Here is a 23,456-nt window from a genome sequence, read left to right as displayed (position 1 = left end):
TTTTTCTTTTTTAGTTTATCTCAATTAAGATGATATTTCCTTTTTTGAAAACTTTGTCTCTACAATTAATATATCAAACAACTTTTTTTCATTCCTATTAAAATATTATCTTTTTTTCTCTCTATTTTAATACTTCACTCACATTTTCTATTTCCAATTACATACTTTAACCAATAATTCCTATAATCCCGTGTTGGCCAAGGAATGTGTCATTTTAGCCGGAATGGAGGGAGTAGGAATTTAATTACGTTGTTGAAAGGGCTGTTTTATTGACCCTTGTTTGGACCGCGTTTGATTCCTTTTTTTCTTTTTTATGAATAAATAGATAAAGCTATGTGTATCTACTTTTTCCATAATCATGTTGTGTGGTTCTAAATTTTAATATAGTAAGTATAATTTTGTAAAATAACATCGACGAGTTACATGGTTGGGTGGGGTCCATGAATTCCTAATATTTCTCATAATCCTTGATTTTAATAATTTGTAGTGAAGTTTGAACCAAATCCCATTATGGTTGACTTGGTCTCCCTCAAGCAGAACTTTCGAGTTTCGACTGCCAAATCACCAACAGGCAACATTATGATGAAATATTGAAATTATAATCTAAAGTAAAGTATAAAGTAACAAATTAATTTGTGAACATATTATATTATGTTATTAATAAATCAAAAGTCACGCAATATTTCCACCTAAAATTGGGTTGGCATCAACTTTAGTTGCCTGCCTAATACGTAATAACCATTGATCATTATTATTATTATTATTATTATTATTATTATTATTATTATTATTATTATTATTATTATTATTATTATTATTATCATTATTATTATTATTATTATTATTGTGTTTGCCTAATTTATGGGAAAGATTAAATGTGATTTGTGATTATTATCGACGTCGTAATCTATCCATGGTGACGGTCCATCCAAGGAGTATACGTTTGTATCTGTGTAGAAAATATCATATCTATATATTTTTAAACAATAATAAATGTTTGAGCTAATAGTGAAATAATTGAAGTTTTGTTTATGAATTGTAATAAAATTTGTCCTTATAAAAATATATGACCGAAGTGTTCATAATCTCACAGGGATTTTAGAATTTGATGAGATATTGAAGAAGATGAACTCTACTCCTCGAGAAACACTTCTTTCTTAAATCATTAAACACTATTTTTCGATACATTATTCCATTTTCATTCAATTCATTAAATACCAAAATTTCAAATTTCGTGTCCAAAATAAACAACTTAAGTAAGGCAACACGGAGGTTGTATTTCATTAGGTTATCAAGTTCAAGATCAAGGTATAGTCCGAATATAATGTTTGCTTGAAGACATCCATTTGGAGAGCTTAATCATAGACGACTCATGAATTTGTACTTGAAAATTATGAGTTCAAATTCCCTCAACACTTAGAATTTAATCTGTCCCTTTTCACTTGCTTAGCACACTTCGCTTACACTTTGGTGGCGTTCGGTTGCCATGATTAATATCATGAGACTACCCGTCTAGGATTAAGTTGTGGGATTATTTTAGTTGGAGGGGGGAGACTATGATTATTTATCATGAGACTATACATCTAGGATTAAGTTGAAGGGTTCAATCTTATGAACCAAACATGATACATATTTAATCATGAGATTTAATCTTGCCAACCGAACACCCCTTTTGTATATAAATAGTGTTTAAAAAAATCAGAGTTAAAAGTTTATTTAAACATAACTTGATCAATTACACATGATCTTGAAACATTCATCACCCTTCCGAAGAGTAAACGCAAAACTCACACTGTCACACACAAATCCCTACTTGTGCCTTAATTAAGCCCATCAAAACATCTCACGTTGAAGCAACTCCACACACACACACACACACTAAACACTACAAATATGAAAAATATGGATTAATTGTAAATCTAACACTATGGTTAGTTCGATGTAAACTATATCATAAATTATTATTACATTATTTACAAGAAACATCAAATACAAATCCTTTCCATACATGAAAATCAAATCCATCCAACTTCTTAATCTTAATACACTACAACAAATGTAGATCACTATTTACTAGTACAACAATTTCAAGAAACTAACTCATTTCACTTTCCACCCACTTTTTTGAAGAGCAAGAAGAACTAGACATCCTCACAAACCTCTTTCTCAACTTGCTCCAACTCATGCTCTTTCCACCACCATCTTCAACTTTCACGATATCAACCTTAACAATGTGATGATCCGAGGTTCCTTTAGAGGAGACGACCGAGTAGGATCCCGGGACGAACGTGTAGAGCAAACCTTCCGACCCCAAAATGTAGTCCACACGAGTGCCATACTTGCAAGTCCCCTGCACATCTGATAAAATTCTGTCACAAAATTGATATTTAGGCCAATCAAATTAAATGAAATTTTTGTATGTTGGCTTACTTTGGCCTTTGGCTATCACTACTACTGGTTCACATTCCCCTGCAAAATGTTTGGAATCTGTGTAGCCTCTTTCCTTCAACAAGTTGGTCACTTCAACCTTTGGAGTAGGCTTCCCCAACTCCTCGTAGTACTGTTAAAACGCAGGATTTATAGTCATTTAAATCACGACCTTTGACGTATATTACAAAATTTAAACTAAAGTGTAGCAATTCCAATTAAAAAAACTTTTTCCACCCCCCTTTAAAAGGCTCAATTTATCATTCTGGTTCGTCCCAACTTAAAAATCTCAACTATATGTACTACTATTTTTAATAAGTGTGTTTCACTTATATAAAAGTGGGACATACTTATTCCACTAGTTACACATTCAATCAATTCTTTATAACTTGTGTCGAGTCAAATTGGGAACTCTGAGTTGGGACGTAGGGAGTAATCGACAAGGATAAGTTCGATACCTTAACGATGTGGTTCCACCTGTGGGAGGAGTAATCCGACGAATCAAGAGAGTTGAGGCCTCCTGCAAGGAAATGAGGGGTGGTTGAATGCATGATGGCGTTGATTTGCTTCATTCTCCATGTCTCATCGAGATGATCCAGCTGTGTGCTGTACACATTCACCTCTCCCATCCATGGCACCTCCACCGTCGCCTTTATCACATTCCTGCGAATTTGGGAAAATTGTTAAAAAAATCACTAAAGATGAAATTTTTGCAGCTATCCCATCGTTCCATTTTCCAGCGAATTACACGCTGACGTGACAATTGGCTTAACACACATGGACAAAAGACAGTTGGATAAATTGACCGCGCTTAATTAAGTTCGAAACGATTTTTGTCCACGTGTTTTAAACAAGTTGCCGCGTCAGCGTGTAATTGCGAGAATTTCATCTTTAGTGATTTATTTTTCAAATCGGGACGAACTAGAATTCAACCATCTCTCGTGATTTATTTAACAATTTACAAATTTTAGTTTTTTCTTAAATTTATTAGTTGTCTTAACGATTGATATTATGTGCAGCGTTTAAAAGCACGTGAATAGTGCAAAGTGCTCAACTTACGCACCTGAAATCGTTGTCATCGTATATCCTCTCAGCTCTCCACTTGCTGATCGGCCACCGCGAGAGAAGGGCGTTCCCGAACTCGGGCGCCCAGCTCTCCGCGAACACGTAGCTCATCCCCAACGCGCTCGCCAGGTCCGACAACGGCCTCATCTCGTCGGCCTCATCCGCCTTCACATCCTGCAAGCACAAGATGTCAGCATCCACCTCCTTCAGCACGTCGAAAATTGTCCGGCTCCCGCACAAGGCCGCCGCCCCGTCCCACCACACCGGCGACCTCATGGCCGACGCCGCGACAGCAACGGTGTTGTTGAATCGGAACGAGCTCTCCATTGATCTGTCCTGCGCCAACGAGATCTCGTTTTCGGGGAGATTTATCGAGACTTTATTAGGCCTCAGTTTCGCGAACTTGTTGTTGTCTGAATTGTTTTGTGAGTGAAGTGGAGACTGTTTGAGTATCCCTTTTGGGGACTTGAGGGAATCCTCCTCTTCTTGGACGAGAACGACCGATCTCTCTGGCGCCGGGACGGCCGGCGCCAGAGAGAACAGGGCGGCGTTGAACGTCGCCAGGCAGATAGGCCGGGCGCCGCGGTTTTGATTTTGGTTAAAATCAAAACTGCGGCTCGGGGCCAGTTTCTTTCTGCGGCCGAGACGGCGGATGATGACCCTGGGGCGGGGGCGGGGCCGCCACATGAACCAACGGAGAGTGGAGCAGAGGCGGCGGAGGCGCCGGCTGAGGACGTAGAGCATGTTGGAGACGTGATTGGTGCATCTTGATTGCATGGGATAAAAAGAAGAGGAATTATTGGGAATTAAGATTTTATTTATTTTGTTTTGTTGGAAAAATGGTGGAAGTTGAGATGGTATTTTTCAGACAAAAGTGCATCTTTAACTGCTCCAACTTAATAAACACTGAAATTTGTTGAGGTTGACAAATGTGTTGTCAAATTATATAACTATCATCATGATTCCACTAATTTTTACCACTCACGATTCTTTTACATTTCTCAAATAAAAATGAGATTTTAGTTCATGAGCGAATTGAGTATCTCACATAAGATATAACTCTAATCACAATGTGAGTCTTACGAGATAATCCACTTATTGCTAATTAGATTTAAGATACAATTCGTGATTTTTTTCATCACAAGATCAAAGTAAATCGTCTACTACGAACTGAAATTTTAACTGACAAAGTAATTTGAGCCAAAAAAAATTGAAAAATTAATAAACAGACATGTCTATCAAAATGATGGGTGTGATTAGTCAAACTTGCTTTTTTCATGACTAAAAATATTACTACAACAACTCCCACCTGTGAAACAAGACTTTTTAGATGGTGTTAGGAGATATAGAGCAAGAAAATATGAAGCACTATTTCAATGAGTTAGCTAAACTCCATTGTACTTTTGTGAATGATTTGCTAATAATTTGCCCATGACCTTGATTTTTTTTGCCAATTGAGGTCAGCATCAAGCCTAATTGATTAGGGAATGAGTTGGCTGTCTGAAACCATGAGTTTACACATACTCAACGTGTGAATATGTTAGATGTATATATCTATGGTTGTTACTCGTGTCAATAAATTACAATTATCAAATTTGGACATAAATATCTATGACATAGAGTTGTTAATTTTTCCACTGAAGCCTATCCCTGGGATCATAAAGGTGTTTGACAAATTTAATTTAAATCTATCATCAAATAGGAGAAGAATTAATGAAGCTCAAAAAATAGATTAGAGTACAGTTGTTCTAATCATGTAACTTTGGATTCTTTTTCTTTCAAGCTACACTAGACTATGGGGGATGGGGATTAACAAGATTAGTTTATAAATAACTAATAAAATTTGACAATTGTTACACACTTTTGGTGAATAGAAGGTGTAATATTTATTTATTAGTTCTTGCAATTCTACATTTGTTGTAGCTAAACCAACTTTAGAATACATTAGTTAACATCTCTTTTGGTAGTAATGCCAAATTGATAAGTGATATACCATGCTGCTATTTCTTAGGCACATTATACATATATACTTAAAAATGTTTGAATCGTCAATCAAATAAATAGGTGTTGCCACATCCATTTTCATTCATTTGGTTACTTTATCAATTGTAGTGATTGTCCATACTATGAAATTTGAAAAACTGCAAAATAAATCACAAGTTAGCAAATATGCAAAATAGAGGTAACCCATATGCATCATCAAACATGGAAATGAATTCTTAACAAACACAATCAAGAATCAAATACTATGTTTAACTCCCACAAAGATCTCCCAAACAACAAGCCATAAAAGATATAAACACAACACTGTGATAAAGCAAATGAACAAAGAAATCAAGAAACTCCTTCTAAAAATGATCACAACACAAAAAATAACATAGTATGATATGAGACCATCAAGAAACAGAGCAACAAATTGAAGCCAAAACTATCTCCACTTGAATTTATAAATATGTTCTTCAACAGAAGTACATGTCCCGGTAGACATAACATTCGTGCCACGCTATTATTCAAAACAGGGAAAAAAAAAAGTATGGTAACCAGCAGCATATACAAACCAGACTCAAACACAAGCCCTTAGTTCTTTTTTTTTCTTCTTGATTGTGTTTTTCCTTTTCTATCTCATTTTGGGGGTTGTATCCACACATCCTATATTTATTGTCACAGTCTAACACACGTATTATGAGTAAACTCATCTTATCTATACTATATTAAAACTTTTAAGGGAGAGCTTAACGTACGCAGACACGTCGCAGGATTGGGCCCCGGCAGGAAGGGCAGTCCTTCGTTCCCTGCTTCTCGTGGAGCTCGTTGCACATTGTGCACACCACCTGATGCGCACACGGGAGGAATACAACGGACATCTCCTCGGAGAGGCACATCACACATTCCCTCTCACGCTTCACACCCCCGCTGAAGCCCGTGGCTGCCACCATTTTGGAGATGTAAGAGATGGCGGAGTCTTTCAAGGGATGTGCGTCCCTGAAGTTGGTAAGTTTACTGGCATAGCTCCCGTCTATACCTCTTCTAAGGGCAACTATCTTGGAGAAGTCGGTCTTTAACCTCAGCTGGGAAATTTCTTTTTCGAGCCTTGCTATATCGTCTTTATACTCCTGTAGATTGTTTTCAGCTCTTGACTTGATCATATCCTCCTTGGATTGTGTGGAGACTTCAATTTGGTGTCTCTCTTTTTTCAATGAATTGACTTGTGTAAGCAGTTCGCACTTCGCGTTTTCCTCCTGATTCAACTTGGCCTGCAATTGTCATGATATTCATATGTTCAGATTAGAAGAAGATGGAAACATAAAGGTTTACACAACAAAGCAAATCCAAGCATACATATCCAAATTTATGCTTTTCTTCGACTTCTTATAGATTACTCATTCACAAAATTTATCCATACAAAAATTTATATACCTCAACTTGATCCTGTACATCTGTAGCTTGCTTTAGTTTCTGCTGCATCTGAGTCAATCTCAATTTCTCCGCAGACAGCTCCTCTTGAAATACGTTCTTCTGCTTCTCCCACGACCGAAACTTCATGAGGGTCTTCTTCTCCCTCTTTGACACCTCTTGGCAGCTTGCAGTTGACTCTGCAGCATGTAACTTAGCAGCTTCCATTTCCTGCCTTAATGCAGCATTCTCAACTTCAAGCCGACGAACAGCAGCATTAGCTCGATCTACTTGGCTGCTCGCTTTGCGTAGAGCATTCTGCATCTCCGAAAGTTTTTTCATGGTGTTCTCCTCTAATGTTTGCTTTTCTTTCTTCAGCCTCTCCACATCCTCCTTCTCCTGCCTAAGGGTTTTAAGCTCGGCTTTGTCTTTGCCAAGTCTTCATGCAGCTTGCATGACCCTCTGATTCGCCCACTCCGTCCATTCTTGGAGCTGATTCTCCAATTCCCTCACTCTTGGGACCAGCTTCATAACCATCTTTTCTTTCCTATCCTGGGGGAGCCACTGGTCGAACGACTTCTCATTTGACAGCCAAGATAACTACAATTGGCAGCCTCGATGTTGTAGCTGATTGGCATCGGATTAGCAATGCTTTTGGCAGGGAAAGACAGAGAAAGCTCTGTATCAGCAACGGGTAAAGTAGGGGAGACGTTGACTGGCACCAAAGGTAAGGCAGATGAGATACTCGAATTAGGAAACAAAGATTGATCAATACCTTCCAGCCCAAATGTTGGAGCTGAAGTAAAAGCTGTAGTTGTTGGGAGATTACTACTCACATTCTCTGGAGTGGCTTCAAATCCGACAACCTGGTTAATCTTGAACGGGCTGTTCTTGGCATTTATGCCTGTAGACTCCGCCACACCCTTAAGTTTCTTATCCAAGACTAGGCCATTAAAACTGCTAAGCTTACCAGCTCTAGACGCACCTTTAGAGCCATACGTGTGCGGTAGTGTTTCTCAAAACGCATTGACTTTTGACGTAATATATACTCCCTTTTGGTAATCGCAGAAACTTTCCTACTGCCAATAAACTTCTCCTCAGCAGCAGTAGAGACTCTTGTTGCAGTGAAAGTTTTTTCACTAATAATAGACGTCGAATTTTGATAATCTTTATCTGGAACAAGCCTGTTTGAAACAAAAGAGCTTTTTAGCTTCGAGTTTGGCCTACTAGTTATCTCAGGTGCCTCTGATTGGAAGCTATGTCCACCGTGAACTGAAGCCAGGTGAGCAGCTTCAGATGGACAGTTATGAGCATACGGCACTGAGGCTTTGGGCTTACAAGGAACTACTGTGTTACTATATTCGGAGCTTTTGAGCTCTGATCTCAATTGATATTGAGCAGAAACGCAGGGGTTCAGATTTGAACTCGTATCAGCAAGCATGGCACAAGCGTGCGACACATTCATATCACATATCAATAGACACCACATTGTGTCCCCGGTGCTAAAGAAAGGTCTGACCTCTCTCAGAAGGCACACAAGCTCGGCCAATATATACTTCTCCAGCTGCTGCAAATCCTCAAAATAGTGCTCCTTAGAGGGGTCAATTTCCTGCCCACTTTTAAGGAATGCTAGTGTGTTATCCACTATATTTGATACAATGTCCTTGCACCCGTACCAAAGGCCGGACCTCAAAATAGCCCTAGTTGCAACTTCTTCACTATAACCACTAGCAATTATTTTCTTTACAGCACTCTTAAAAATTGTGTCCAAATTGCTCAAAAGAAGCTCCAATCAGCATCACGGAACTCATCTACGGATGCCTCCATATCCTCTCTAGACCGGCACAGGCCTATCTCAGATCTATACGACAGTCCAAGGTCGAGTTTCAAAGTATGATCTGAACTATCTTGGTTTATACAACACATATCACACCCATTCATATGCCCCCGACTCTCATACTTCTCAGCTGAGAATTCGAAGCTGGTGCATTCATTCGAAGGTAAAGGGATGGCCTTATCTGGATCAGGCCGGAATTTCCTCTTATTCCTACTTCCCTTTTCTTGCACCGGCATAACCGGCATTTGACTGGAAGTACTGCCACAAGCCTCTGCAACCATTGATGCCATATCTAGTCTGCACAACAAATGTTTTCAGCACTTTGCCAATTCAATCATTCCATTCATTCCCTCTGAAATATTTCCATCTTCACTTGCATAGTATAATAAAAATAGGCTTGATGCTAAAAATCATCAAAGAATAAGCTAATAAACAAGAAACCATTCATCATTACATTAGCAAAGAAGCCCAATCAATACAGATTTGCCACCATCCAATCCAAAGCCAATAACATGAATACAGAACCAAATGCTTACAGAATATGCCACTAATTTCACTCACTAAAAAATAGTACTGCTCCTAAATCATCTGCATCGAGAGACACGTCAATAACAAAAAAAAAACATAAAAACAACTCAGCAGTTAATGCGAATTAACATCTTCCCAATTTAACAGAATTGCAATTTGCACAGATCAATACAATCGGAATTGGGGAAATCCCACATCAAGATTGTCACAACAAAAAAGATTCAATTTTTATACATATTGTGAAGGCCCCAGAAAACAGTAAGATTCTTTCATAGTTCTTGGGATGTTTTGCATCATCGATTCGTACCGATTGCAGCTTGTGATTTTAGAGCGATCAAACAATGGAGAAATTTAGGAGCATGGGATGTGAGTGGAGAGATTATGGATGGATGTTTTGTTCTTCCTCTGTTTTATTACCTGTTTCCATTGCTCTCTCTCTCTTCATTCTTATCTTAATTCCGTAATTAATTTATGATGAAATAAAGGATTTATCATTTTCATTTCCATTATTTTTGTAGGTACTTATGGCTTGGTTTAAGGTGCATCGCACTGTGACTCGTGTTCACAAATCACACATATAAACGTGTGAGTTAGATAGCTCGTAACAATATATCCATTAATTTCCATTTTCGTCTATCCCACAAAAATATGTGCATTTCATTTTTTTTAAGTTATATCTATTTAATAATGTAGGTCTACTATCCACACTAATATTACTCTAACTACTATTCTCCCCATTTCTCTTACTTTATTAATTTTATCTTAATTCATGTGTCATATCCATTGCTCATGTTTTTTGGGATATAGAGAGACAGAGAGTGATGTCAGGATTATCGCCGTCGCCAACATTAGTGGATATTTTTTTGGGATGGAGAGAGTGATATCAGGATTGTCGGCGTCAGCAACATTAGTTTGATATTGTTCGCTTTGGGTCTAGCCCGCACGGATTTATTTTTGGGTCACTCCCAAAAGGCATCAAACTAATTAGTGTTGGACAAGAATTATATACACCTTCCAGCTTCCCCCAGTGGGATAGGTTTGTACTCAACAAACCTCCCCCTCAAACCGAGACCACATCGAGACAGATTACGGAACCGACTCAGATTTGTCAGGATCGTCGGCCTCACTTGAACATGGGTCTCTCAGATAGACCCGACGCCAACTTGGCTCTGATACCACTTGTCAGGATTGTCGGCGTCGCCAACATTAGTTTGATATTGTCCGCTTTAAGTCTAGCCCGCACGGATTTGTTTTTGGGTCACTCCCAAAATGACTCCAACTTATTGGGGTTGGACATGAATTATATACACCTTCCAACTTCCCTCGGATTTCTGATGTGGGATAGGTTTGTACTCAGCAAACCTCCCCCTCAAACCGAGACCAAATCGAGACACATTACCGGCCCGACTCATACTTGTCAGGATCGTCGCCCCCACTCGAATATGGGTCTCTCAGACCAGACCCGACGCCAACCTGACTCTGATACCACTTGTCAGGGTTATCAGCGTCGGCAACATTAGTTTGATATTGTTCGCTTTGGGTCTAGCCCGCACGGATTTATTTTTAGGTCACTCCCAAAATGCCTCAGACTAATTGGGTTGAACAATAATTATATACACATTACAGCTTCCCCCGGATTTTTGACGTGGGATAGGTTTATACTCAACATATGATATTTACTCCGTCGTTGAAATAAGCTGAATTTACTTTGAAAATAGCCTATGTCCATTTATGAAATAATTTTTTCCTTATCTTTTACTTTAGCAATTATGTACTCTCTCCGTCCCAACTAAGTATAAAACTTTGAGCACGGAGATTAAGAAATTATATTGACAAGTAGGAGACGTGAATTAAGTAGGAGAGATGAAGAGAGAGTAAAGTAGGTGATGGAATAAAGTAAAAGTGATTGAATATTTTGTTTTTAGTGAAAAAAGGAAATGATTCAACTTAGTTGGGACATTTCACCAAAGAATACAACTCAACTTAGTTTAGACGGAGGGAATATTATATTTGTAATCCTCGATAGTTTATTTCTATTTGATGGAAGGAGTATAATCCAGAGGCACAATGGAAAATACTACTTTTAAGATATGTATTTATTCATGTCTTAATATATAGACATGTTTAATTAGATAGGGAAAGTTATCATAATCTTAGTATGATATTGTAAATTTAAAGCTAAATATAAAACTTTTTCATGCAATTTTAAAATGATGTATTATAAATAATTATTGGAATAATAATGAATAATGAATAATTATATTATTATACTATTACTTATCATTGTTATTATTATTATGATAATAGTAGGAGTACTTTTTAAGATAGTTATTATAATTATTTAAATTATGAATTATAATAATAAAAATAAGTATTCATTATTGCTTTGTTATAAATTAATAACACATTAAGCAAATCGAAATATAACTATAAAATTATGAATTATTTTAGTAATATAAATAATAAATAACTTTATTATAATTATAGTAGTAATTATATTCAGTGTTGTTATTATTGCGTCGCCAATTAATAAATTATTAAAAGAAACTTAGTGTAACTATTATACTTACGAATTATAATAATATAATGACTATTATTATATTCTCAGTTAATAACTTATTAAGAAAATTCTAATATAATTATAAACTTTTAGATTATATTTTAAAAATAATAGAACTGTTTCATCAATTAAAGATTTAATCACATAAATCTTACTTTAATTATTACGTCAATTAAATAATTCAGTTACTATGTCAATTGGTATTTTAAATTAAATTGATTGACATAAATCAAATTCTAACAAATTTTCTTGATAATATTCTAGAAGTCATATTTTTTCACCTTAGAATCATATTACAAAGAACTATAGACATATTAGTAATTCAAATGTTCTAGAGCTCATATTAATTCTGTTTACTATGTGAAATTTAATATTAATAAATTTTAATTTGTAATATTTTTATTCTTTAATTATATGATTGCATAAATTGCCTTAAAATATTGTTCACGTTAGTTTTATCTCAAATCTATGCTAATGTAGTAGTACTAATCATAACCAAAGCGACATTTTACTTATCGTTGATTATGGTAGTACACCAATTTGTCCGCTATTAATAGAAATCCTCCATTATTACAAAATCAGAAGAAATTTCCGTCCATGATGTTGTCCACGATTTATATAATCATTTAGTATTTTATTTCATTTTTTATGCGAACCCTCTATTCCATCAATTTTTATAGTACTTGATGATTTGGCGAATTTTTGATGGGAATAAATGCAAGTAATAAATGAAGATCACAACACTGAGAATTACGTGGTTCGATTTACTGAGGTAAATCTACGTCCACGGGAAGAATAGAGGGCAAATTTGTATTGCTTCTTCTAGCTTACAGATTACAATACTGATTTGCTATATGAGATTCAGGATCTAGAGAACTTAACCCTGGTCTATCTGATATAAGTTCTATTTATACATTCGAACTAAGATCGTGGTTTGCAGCCCTGGTAGTGGGGTTGATAACTGCTTAATACCACTAAATAGATCGTGGGTGTAATGGAGGTCGTGGAGATCCTGCATGGGTCCACTATCTCCTTGTTCGGTCGAATACTGAGACCGAACTGCTGAACTTTGCCGATCAGCTTTTGCCGATCTGAGAGTTGAGCTCGATTGGTCGACTTTTACCGAGCTATAGGCTGTGACCGAACTCTTTGGTTGTGCCGAACTGATACTCTTTCTTGGGTTTTGGGCTGATGGGCCGTCACTGCTATTGGGCTCGCAATTATTGTTTAGTTGTTTAGTTCGTATCCCATCACCACCCCCCCCCGAAAAGCGAAGTGAATCACTTCGGCATTTTGGATAAGTGTAAGGGGGAGGCTGACGTCAGGGGACGTGCTCTGCACGTGTCTGCATTAAATGTGACATCAAATCCGGCCAGAGAATCCAGAAAAAGTGGGATTTGAAACGGTGCGACGAATTTGAAAAATATTTCCTTTCTTCATCATTGGAACACTTTTGCGATTATTTCTTCTGCATTCTCTCTTTTTCGTAAAATTTTCTTCCGCTTCTTCAAGAATTTCTTCAGAGACTTTCGACCATCAAAGAGTAAGAATCATGTCTTCTTCTTCTGAAAATGTTTCTGAATCAGGTAGTGGTAGGAAGGGGGGTAAGGGATCTTCTGGCCGGAAAAAGTCCGGGGAGAAGACGGTAGAATATTTTCACAGCATTTTGAGTAAGGATACTGTGATATCCTTACACAGAAAATATTTTCTTCCTGGGGGGTTAGTGGTGATTCCCGACGACACTCATAGGGCTAACTCGCCGCCGGAGGGTTATGCCACCGTTTACGAAGCCTGCTTAGAATGCGGGCTTCGTTTCCCTCTTCCCCCCGCCTTTGTAGAGCTTCTTGATTTTTTCCAACTTCCTTTAGGTCAGGTGACTCCAAATTCTTGGAGGCACTTATCGGCCTTTGCTGCCGAGCTGCGTAGACTAGAAAAGGATCTGTCTCTGAGGGCAATCCTTAATTTCTTTCAGTTTAAGAGAAAGGGATCCTGGTTTTACTTGATCCCTTTACAGCCCTTTAGAGCCTTCTGTAAAACCAAATGGCCGATGTGGAAAAATCGCTTCTTTTTTTACAATAGGACAGCGGCTCCGGACTTTTCCTGGAGAGGGCCGAAGTCCGTAATTCCTCATCCTCGGGTAGAACCGTTGGACGAGCTCGAGGGCGGGCTCAATAAGATTCTCATGATTAGGAAACAGTATTTGGAATCTGAGCTCGTCAAGGGTGACTTCGTGTTCGACTCCTCGTCTTCGGACGAAGAGACTGAGGGTGAGGATTTCTTTTTTATGCTTTACTGCTTTAGCGGCGAAAACTAACTTTGTTTTCTTGCTTTTTGGCAGTGAACATGCTAAGCAAGCTTGGTCGCAAATCCTCCGGATCAAAGGAGCCGGAGAAACAGAAAACCACCAGCTCGGCGTCTGATGCCGAGAAGAATCCGAAGAGGCAGAAGACCTCTTCGAGTCAGTCTTCGAATCCAAAAAAGCCGGGATCGACCTCGGCAAGGGGGAAGGCGAAGACTCAGAAACCCCCAAAAGCGCCAGAGAGAGACATTGTCCAGGGGGGTTATGGATCAGGAGTGGTTACGGCCACTTCGGAACATATCTTTGAGCCCTTTTTATGGCCAAAGGACTTTGTAGAGGTGAATTTTCTTCTTGATTTTCTGGCTTTGCTTCTTTCCTATATTTTTTTTGTGGCCCCTCTGTTGACTTTTTCCTTTTTCCATTTTCAGAGGAACAATATGCTCTGCAAACTCGTCACAGTTGAACTCTCTAAAGCGTCCAGCGATTATGATGAGATGCAGAGGAATTTGAATGCTGCTCGTCACCAGGCCGAACAGGCTCGGGCAGACTTTGAGAGGGCAAGGGCCGCTATGATCTCGGCTCAGGATGAAGCCCAGCGTGCCAAAGACCAGCTCATCATCCAGAGAGAGCGGTCGAAACAGAGGGAGACGGCTGCCGTGGTTGCTCAGGGGGAGGCTCTCCGTGTTTACACGGAGAAACTCTTTTTGAGCAATCAATTTTCGGCCCTTATCGGTGATCTGCTGAAATTGATGACCGATAATGTTGAGCAGGAACCCGAAGTCGTCTTGCCGCTGTATGGCCGAGAGATTGCAGCGCGTCTCCAGAGTCTGCCGCTCCTTGAGGAGCTTGCGTCTTCATCGGTCCTGCTTTCTGCTGAACGAGTCCGTAATTGCCGTGCTGACCGTGACGAGAACATGGAGGCCATCTTTGCCTCCTTGGGGCCTGTTTCACCCGCTTCAATTTTCAAAGAAGAGGGTGAGCAGGAAAATGAGGCCGGCAAGGAGACCGAGCAGAAGGATCAGCAGACCGGCGACGGGCACGCCGAGCAAGAGGTGCAGCAGATCGGCGATGGGGGCGCCGAGCAGGAGGGAGGGAGGAGGGAGGCCGAGGCTGAGACCGAGGTCGACAAGGAGAAAGAAGCTGAAACCCACAGGGAAGCCGGAGACGAAACTGGCGGAGTATGATTTCGTCTCCCTTCTCTTAGTTTAGTTTCTTTCTTTCTATTTGTAAAATGGCCTTGAAGCCCTCCTTGTGTAAATTTTTTCTTGTGAATGAAAAAAATTCTTCTTTCTACACTCGTGTCTTCCTTATAGCTTTTCTTAATCTCTTTTACTCCTATTGTGGTTTACTGCCTGCTCGGTAAACTGAAATGCCGAACTGACATAGCTGCTTCGTATTCTTAACTCTAAGGAGCTGGAGGTACTTCACTGGAAGCGGCTATACTCTTTGGCTTTAAATGAAGCTGAGAAAAAAGCTATAGATGACCAGATGAAGTATGATGAACTCTTGGCTCGTTTAGTGGAGCTGGAGTCCAACAATAAGGACTTAGAGTGCATAAAGAAAGATCTGGAGGCCGAGCTGAATACTGTCATCGTTGAGAGGACTGCATATGAAGATTTCATCTGCGGGCGCGGGGGAATGACTATATCTGAAGCTCAGAATCAAGTTGATGAACTGTGGGAGAAGCTTCATGTACTCCGGAAGAACAATGTGCTGGAGAGCTCGGCTTGCCAACAAGTTGTGAAATCATTGCGGCGCTTGGCTTCTCTGTACGACATCATTCTTTCCCGGCGTCCCTCAATCGAGAGATTCCTTAGCCGTTTCCCGCTAACAGATGCTCACACTCCAACTCAAACCTCTAATCCACTTACTCAAAATTCTACTCCAAATCAGCAACGGACTCAGGAGCAACCGGAAACGTCAAGACAAGAACGCCCTGAAGTTCGTAGAGGAGTTGTGAATATGAGTGAGCAAGATCAGCGAATGCTTCGTGAAGAGACTCTTCGCCGCCGAGGTGCTAGAACTTCCCGGACTCAGGGAAGAGGCGGTAGGTCGATCAGAGCATCTCGTCCACCTACTTATTCTTCAACTGCTCGGAACGCCCGAACTCAGCATCATGAGGATTTTTCGGATAGGTGGCTCAACTTTAGCAATCGTAGACAGTAGAATAGTCCTTTGTAATGGTGTAACGCATTCTCGTAGGGCAGCGGAATTGTATGCCCAACAAGACTTAGTAAATGAAATTTTTTCATTTCGCTTCTATCACTGCGTATTTACAGTTCAGCGATTTTTTATTTCATTTATTGTACTCGTCCTCGGTCTTATGAAGTATACTCTTCTTTGACCGGACTTAGTTAGTGTCCTTATTTGGCGAGTTTTATCGCTTGGATTGGACTTTCCCTAGTTAACCGGAGTGGTTTTCGGCTTATTGCAGTTCGTTTCAGACGAATTGCTTGTTTCTTAAGCTGAATTGTGGAATCTTGTATCTTCCTTAGAAGCTTGGACTCACAATTGTCTTTAATACATGATCTAAAAAAAGGGGATCAGCCTTTAAGGAGCAATATACCTCAGTAACATTTATAAGAGACAAAACGCACATAACCCTAGGACCGAACTAGACACAAGAACAATAAAAATATGAAAGCACATAACCCTAGGACCGAACTAGACACAAGACTGACCGGACCTTGTCTCTTACAAATAGAACTTCTTGAGGTTGGAAATATGCCATGTTCGGGGTACTTGTTCTCCTGACATGTGAGTTAATTTATAAGACTCTTTTCCCAGGACTTCTGACACCCGATACGGACCTTCCCATGTGGGTTCAAGTTTGCCCAGCTTTTCTGCTCGGCTTACTTCATTGTTTCTCAATACGAGATCTCCCACTTGAAACTGCAGCTTTTTCACCCTTTGGTTATAATACCGGGTTACTTGCTCCTTGTACTTGGCTTCTTTTATGAAGGCCAATTCTCTTCTTTCTTCGGCAAGATCTAGTTCGGCTCTCAGTCCGTCGCCATTCAGTTCTGTTGAGAAATTAAGGGTTCGGGGGCTGGGTATGCCGATCTCAACCGGAATTACGGCTTCAGTGCCGTACACTAGACTGTACGGAGTTTCACCGTTGGAGGTTTTTGGTGTAGTTCGGTAAGACCATAGGACTTGAGGAAGATTTTCTACCCATTGTCCTTTGGCTTGTTCTAACCGAGTTTTTAATCCTTTCACCAAAGTACGGTTTGTTACTTCCGTTTGTCCGTTTGCTTGTGGGTGAGAGACTGAAGTGAACCGATGTTGAATATTCAACTCTTGGCACCAATTCTTGAATGTTTTGTCAGTAAACTGAGTCCCATTATCTGAAATGAGGATATGGGGTATGCCAAATCGGCAAACTATGTTCTTCCAGACAAAATCTAATGCCTTTGAGCTTGTTATCGTAGCTAATGGTTCAGCCTCCACCCACTTTGTGAAGTATTCCACGGCAACGATCAAGAATTTCATTTGCCGGGGAGCTTGTGGTAGTGGTCCTACTATGTCTATGCCCCATTGCATAAAAGGCCAAGGGCTTTGCATAGCACATAGATCAGTCTGCGGCGTCCTTGGGATATTTGCATGGATTTGGCATTTCGTACATTTCTTAACTAGCTGTACTGCTTCTTGTACCAAAGTTGGCCAATAATATCCCCATCTCAGAACTTTTTTAGCTAATGCTCTAGCTCCGATGTGGCTACCGCAAGGTCCTTCATGAACTTCTCTAAGGATGTAATCCGTCTCTTCTGGTCCTACACATCGCAATAACGGTTGAAGGTAGGACTTTCTATATAGGACTCCTTCATGAAGTTCATACCGACGTGCTCGGCATGTGATTTTCCTTGCTTCTCTCTTATCCTCGGGCAGTTGTCCTTGATCTAGATACTTTAATATTGGCGTCATCCAGTTTGGTGAACTGGTTACTGAGTGTACTTCAGCTTCATCAATGCTTCTGTGCGGTAATTCCTCCACCTTTGAGCTCGGATATGAGGCCAACTTACTTAAAGTATCTGCTCGGCTATTTCCCGCTCTGGGAATGCGGATTATCCGAAAATAAGAGAAATTTCGGCTAATACTTTGCGCTTTGTCCAAGTATTTTTTCATCCTTTCATCACGGGCTTCACTTGTACCCAGCATGTGATTCACTATGACTTGTGAATCACAATGAATTTTGAGAGATTTGACAAGTAGACGTTGCGCTAACTGAAGCCCGGCAAGAAGGGCTTCGTATTCGGCTTCGTTATTAGTGGTTGGGAATAAGAACCGAAGTGAATAAGTTACTTCGTGTCCGTCGGGAGCGATAAGTAGAATACCAGCTCCACTTCCTGTCTTATTCGAAGCTCCATCTACGAATCCAATCCAACAGTCCGACGGCTCTACTTCGGGTTTCTGGGGCTGTGTTAGTTCATCATTGGTAGGATTTTTCTGTTCGGCAATAATAGGGATTGCCTGATCGAACTTTGCCTCTACAAGAAAATCTGCCAAGGCTTGTCCCTTGATGGCTTTCCGAGGTAGATATTCTATTGAATGTTCTCCCAACTCTATGGCCCACTTGGCAATTCTGCCTGATGCTTCTGGCTTAGTCAAAACTTGCCGAAGTGGAAGATCGGTTAAGACGCATACTTTGTGAGCATAGAAATATGGCCGCAGTCTCCTTGCTGCATTTACTAATGCCAGAGCAATTTTTTCCAGAGGTTGATACCTTGTTTCGGGACCTCTTAATGCTCGGCTTGTAAAGTAGATAGGACGCTGTTTTAGGCCTTCTTCTCGTACAAGCACCGCGCTAATGGTTTGATCTGATGCTGCTAAATATAAGAATATCACCTCGGCATCTGTTGGAGCAGAGAGAGTAGGAAGTTCGGTTAAATAACTTTTGAGTTCGTCAAAAGCCTTTTTCTGTTCGGCTCCCCACTCAAACTTTGGTGCCTTCTTCAAAACATTGAAGAACGGCATTTGCTTTTCGGCTGCTTGGGAAAGGAATCTATTCAGTGCGGCTAGACATCCAGTTAGCCTTTGCACATCATGTATGGACTTCGGCATTGCCATGTTCTGAACAACTTGAACCTTTAGGGGATTTGCCTTGAGTCCCTCCTTTGAAACCCAACAACCCAGAAATTTTCCCGAATCTACCAAAAAGGTACATTTTTGGGGATTGAGTTTGAGGTTGGCTTTTTTGAGCACGTCGAGAGTGGATTTGAGATTGTTTTCGTACTCCGAAGTGCTTCTGCTTTTAACAACTATGTCGTCAACATATACTTCAACCTCTTTTCCGATCAGGTGCCGAAATAGCTTATCTACCATCCTTTGATATGTGGCTCCGGCATTCTTTAAACCAAATGGCATCTTTTTATAAGCAAAAATACCGAAGTCAGTAATGAAAGCCGTTTTTGAAGCATCATTCTCATCCATTAAAACTTGGTGGTATCCTTTATACAAATCAAGAAAACAGAAAATTTCGAAGCCTATCAGAGCTTCTACTTTTTTATCTATGTTGGGAAGGGGGTAGCAATCTTTAGGACAGTGCTTATTTAGATCCGTAAAATCTATGCACATCCGCCATCCTCCTTCTTTTTTCTTGATCATCACAGGATTGGCCACCCAAGAAGGATATTTTACTTCAAATAATACATCCGCTTTCAGTAATTGGCGGACTTCGTCATGGATGACTTGATTTCTTTCTGCCGCAAAGAGTCTTTGCTTCTGTTTTATAGGCCGGACTGAAGGATCAATATTTAACCGATGTGTAATTACCTCGGGAGACACTCCAGTCATGTCCAACGGAGACCACGCAAAGACATCTTTGTACTCTTTGAGGAGCTGGATGGTCTTTTCCCGGAGTAGAGGTGTTCCCGCGAAACCGATCTTGACCGTTCTGGATGGATCATCTTCGTATAACTGAACTTTCATCGAGTTCGGCTCCGGTGTGACTTCGTTCATTTCGCCTGCCTCTGACTCCGGCTGCTGTGATTGCTATGCTTGATGGTGCCGATCTGATTGTTCGGCACTTTTAAGCGCAATCTGCAAACATTCTTTTGCTCTCTTTTGATCACCTCGGATGACTGCTATCCCTCCTTTAGTGGGGATCTTGATTGTGAGGTGATAAGTAGAGCAAATGGCCCGAACTGTGTTGAGCCAGTCTCTTCCCAGTATAATGTTATACGGGGATCGAGCTTTTACCACAAAAAACTCGATCACCGTACTGGAGCTAGTAGGCGCTCTTCCTACCGTAATCGGAAGGCTGATAATACCTTCAGGGCGGGTGTCCTCCTGGGCGAAACTTTTCAGAGGAAGTGGGGCCGGACTGAGCCGAGCTGGATCCACTTCCAGTTTATCAAAACATTCTTTAAAAAGAATGCTAACCGACGCTCCTGTATCCACAAACACTCTGTGGATCAGTTTGTTTGCCACTCCAGCTTGAATGACAATAGCGTCTTGATGAGGAGAAATGGCCGGGACGGGATCTGCATCTGAAAATGTAATTACTTCCTCCTTCTTCAGTCTTTTATGTGTTGGCTCCTCTCGATTGAAGCCTCTGCGCTCTGATTTTAGAGACGATTTGGTCTTCCCGGCTGGGAGAGCGTCAATAGTCTGGATCACTCCATCATATTGCGGCTCGTCATCGTCTTCGGGATCCTGTTGCCTTTTAGGATCCTGAGGAGCGCAGTTCGCACTTCTCTGTTTCTTATTCTTTTTCGGCGGCTTGCTTTGGTATTTTTTTAACGTCCCTGCTTTCACAAGAACATCAATATCTGCTGCCAAATTTCGGCACTCCTCGGTATCGTGACCGTGGTCTTGATGGAAGGCGCAATATTTATCCTGACTTCGGCGCGTGGCCGATTTCGTCATCGGCTTTGGTTTTTCGAACATATCAGAATGCAGTTCGAAAACTTCCGCTCTCGACTTGTTCAATGGTACGAACTGAGCAGGTGGTTTCTCAGGATTGAGACGTGGTCCCAATCTGTCTTGTACCGGTGCCCTTTGAATTCTTTCAAAAGGAGTTCGGCGAGGATGTCCCTGATCGCTATGATCGGGCTTCCTCTTGTCTCCTCTGGAAGAGCTGTCTAAAGACCGTTTTCGACGGTCTGCCTCATCAGCACGAGAAAACTGGTCCGCAATGTCCCACATCTCTTGAGCTGTTTGCGGACTGCATTCAACGAGCTTTCTGTAGAGAGCTCCTGGCAGAATTCCATTTTGGAATGCCGAAATGACAATTAGATCATTGAGATCATCTACTTGTAGGCATTCCTTGTGGAATCTTGTCATGAAGTCGCTAATCTTTTCATCGCGACCTTGACGTATAGAAAGCAGCTGAGCCGAAGTGATTCGGGTTTCAGCTTTCTGGAAGAACCTCCTATGAAAAGCATCCATTAGATCTCTGTAAGATCTAATGCTGCCTTGAGGGAGGCTATCAAACCACCTTCTTGCGTTCCCGATGAGCAGCTCGGGAAACAGCTTACACATATGAACCTCATTGAGACCTTGGTTCGCCATATTATACTGATAGCGTCCCAGGAAATCATGAGGATCCACTAACCCGTCATAAGTCACTGACGGAGTTCGGTAATTCTGTGGCAACGGAGTTCTGGTGATATCATCCGAAAATGGAGTCTTCAGCGCTCCATACATAGCGAATCCGACATCTCTACGGTATGGTCGGTAACAAGGAGGAGAAGGAACATATCGGTGGTGAGGATTCTTTCTCCTGGAAGATACGACACTACTGCGGTAGTGACTTTCATGTCTGGAGGGGGAGGGAGAATCCGTCGTTTTCTTCTCCGGCTTCTGGCTCTTTTGCAGGAATGTTAAGAACTCATCCTGCTTCTCAGCCAATAACAACTTGACAGCCTCATTCAAATCGAGCTGCTGGGGAGGCTCGGTGCGATGACTTTTCGAGTGGTTTGTTCTTTCACCGTGAGAACTGGAGGCAGATTTCTCCTGAGGCTGTTTTCCAGACCTACGGGCTGGACTAGCTTCCTCACGTTCATCACGGACGGAAGTATGGGTATTATGTGATCTGGTACGCATTTTTTGGTGGAAGAGGATCAAAAACTCGCTTTTATCACAGTTTTGGTTTTCTGTGTTCCCACAGACGGCGCCAGTGATGATTTGGCGAATTTTTGATGGGAATAAATGCAAGTAATAAATGAAGATCACAACACTGAGAATTACGTGGTTCGATTTACTGAGGTAAATCTACGTCCACGGGAAGAATAGAGGGCAAATTTGTATTGCTTCTTCTAGCTTACAGATTACAATACTGATTTGCTATATGAGATTCAGGATCTAGAGAACTTAACCCTGGTCTATCTGATCTAAGTTCTATTTATACATTCGAACTAAGATCGTGGTTTGCAGCCCTGGTAGTGGGGTTGATAACTGCTTAATACCACTAAATAGATCGTGGGTGTAATGGAGGTCGTGGAGATCCTGCATGGGTCCACTATCTCCTTGTTCGGTCGAATACTAAGACCGAACTGCTGAACTTTGCCGATCAGCTTTTGCCGATCTGAGAGTTGAGCTCGATTGGTCGGCTTTTACCGAGCTATAGGCTGTGACCGAACTCTTTGGTTGTGCCGAACTGATACTCTTTCTTGGGTTTTGGGCTGATGGGCCGTCACTGCTATTGGGCTCGCAATTATTGTTTAGTTGTTTAGTTCGTATCCCATCAGTACTCACAATCTAATAAAACTAATATTACTACTTTAAATGGGCCTTATATTTCATTCACTTCTCTTTCTACTTTTTTTTCATAAAGTCAATCAATTTTTTAAACTTGTGACTGAGTTAAAAGGCCTATTTAAATAGTGGATGGAGTATTTAATTAAATAAATAAAAATATTATAAAAATGTAATGATAGTAGGTAAATAACCGTTCAAATTATGGACCTCCAGCGACAGGTTACGACGTCGTAAGGTTCATTCAGAGCAAAAACACATCGAATTTCTTTATCCATTTTCCCCATCGATTTTCACAAGAAATTAGAATAGGGCTAGCAAAATATACCGAAATACCGCACTTACCGTACCGAAAAAATACCGAAAATACCGTATTTTTGGTATTACCGCATTTTTCGGTACGGTATGATACCTTACCGTTAGATTAAGGTACGGCAAATGTATGAATTTTGCATATACTGCGGTATACCGCATTATACCGCAATTACGGAATATACCGCAAAATTGCGGTATATACCGTAATTTTGCGGTATATACCGTTAATAATAATATATATTTAATATATTTATTATTTATAATATTTAATATATTTATTATTTATAAATCAAACAAGTATGATGTATATTGTAACACGGTACGGTATACCACAA

General features: G+C 40.3%; 1 protein-coding gene and 1 pseudogene across 2 annotated transcripts; both read right to left on the bottom strand.

Moving 5' to 3' along the window:
• Nucleotides 1-1,931: 1,931 nt before the first annotated feature.
• LOC121768181 lies at nucleotides 1,932-4,379 on the bottom strand. 2 transcript variants are annotated; one of them, XM_042164567.1, is made up of 4 exons: nucleotides 3,491-4,379; nucleotides 2,886-3,090; nucleotides 2,431-2,560; nucleotides 1,932-2,358 (listed from the first exon to the last, which is right to left on the bottom strand). In XM_042164567.1, exons 1-4 carry the CDS (start codon nucleotides 4,267-4,269, stop codon nucleotides 2,096-2,098), a joined length of 1,377 nt encoding a protein of 458 aa, XP_042020501.1. In that variant the 5' UTR covers nucleotides 4,270-4,379; the 3' UTR covers nucleotides 1,932-2,095. The 2 variants fall into 2 exon arrangements, with proteins under 2 accessions (XP_042020501.1, XP_042020509.1); XM_042164575.1 differs by having other exon boundaries at nucleotides 2,115-2,350.
• A 1,529-nt stretch (nucleotides 4,380-5,908) lies between these two features.
• On the bottom strand, nucleotides 5,909-9,706 carry LOC121783365 (annotated as a pseudogene).
• Nucleotides 9,707-23,456: the final 13,750 nt, after the last annotated feature.

This window comes from Salvia splendens, chromosome 2, assembly GCF_004379255.2.
Source record: "Salvia splendens isolate huo1 chromosome 2, SspV2, whole genome shotgun sequence".
Classification (NCBI taxonomy): domain Eukaryota; kingdom Viridiplantae; phylum Streptophyta; class Magnoliopsida; order Lamiales; family Lamiaceae; genus Salvia; species Salvia splendens.
Note: the sequence above shows the minus strand (reverse complement) of the source record. Positions and strands in the feature narration are given on the sequence as shown.

Bases quoted from the DNA above. Each gene is read 5' to 3' on its own strand.
- LOC121768181 (XM_042164567.1), bottom strand. From the start codon at position 4,269: ATGCAATCAAGATGCACCAATCACGTCTCCAACATGCTCTACGTCCTC. The intron at 3,091-3,490 runs GTGCGTAAGTTG...CCAAATTCGCAG, and splicing joins TACGATGACAACGATTTCAG to GAATGTGATAAAGGCGACGG. The intron at 2,561-2,885 runs GTATCGAACTTA...GCGTTTTAACAG, and splicing joins GGTGGAACCACATCGTTAAG to TACTACGAGGAGTTGGGGAA.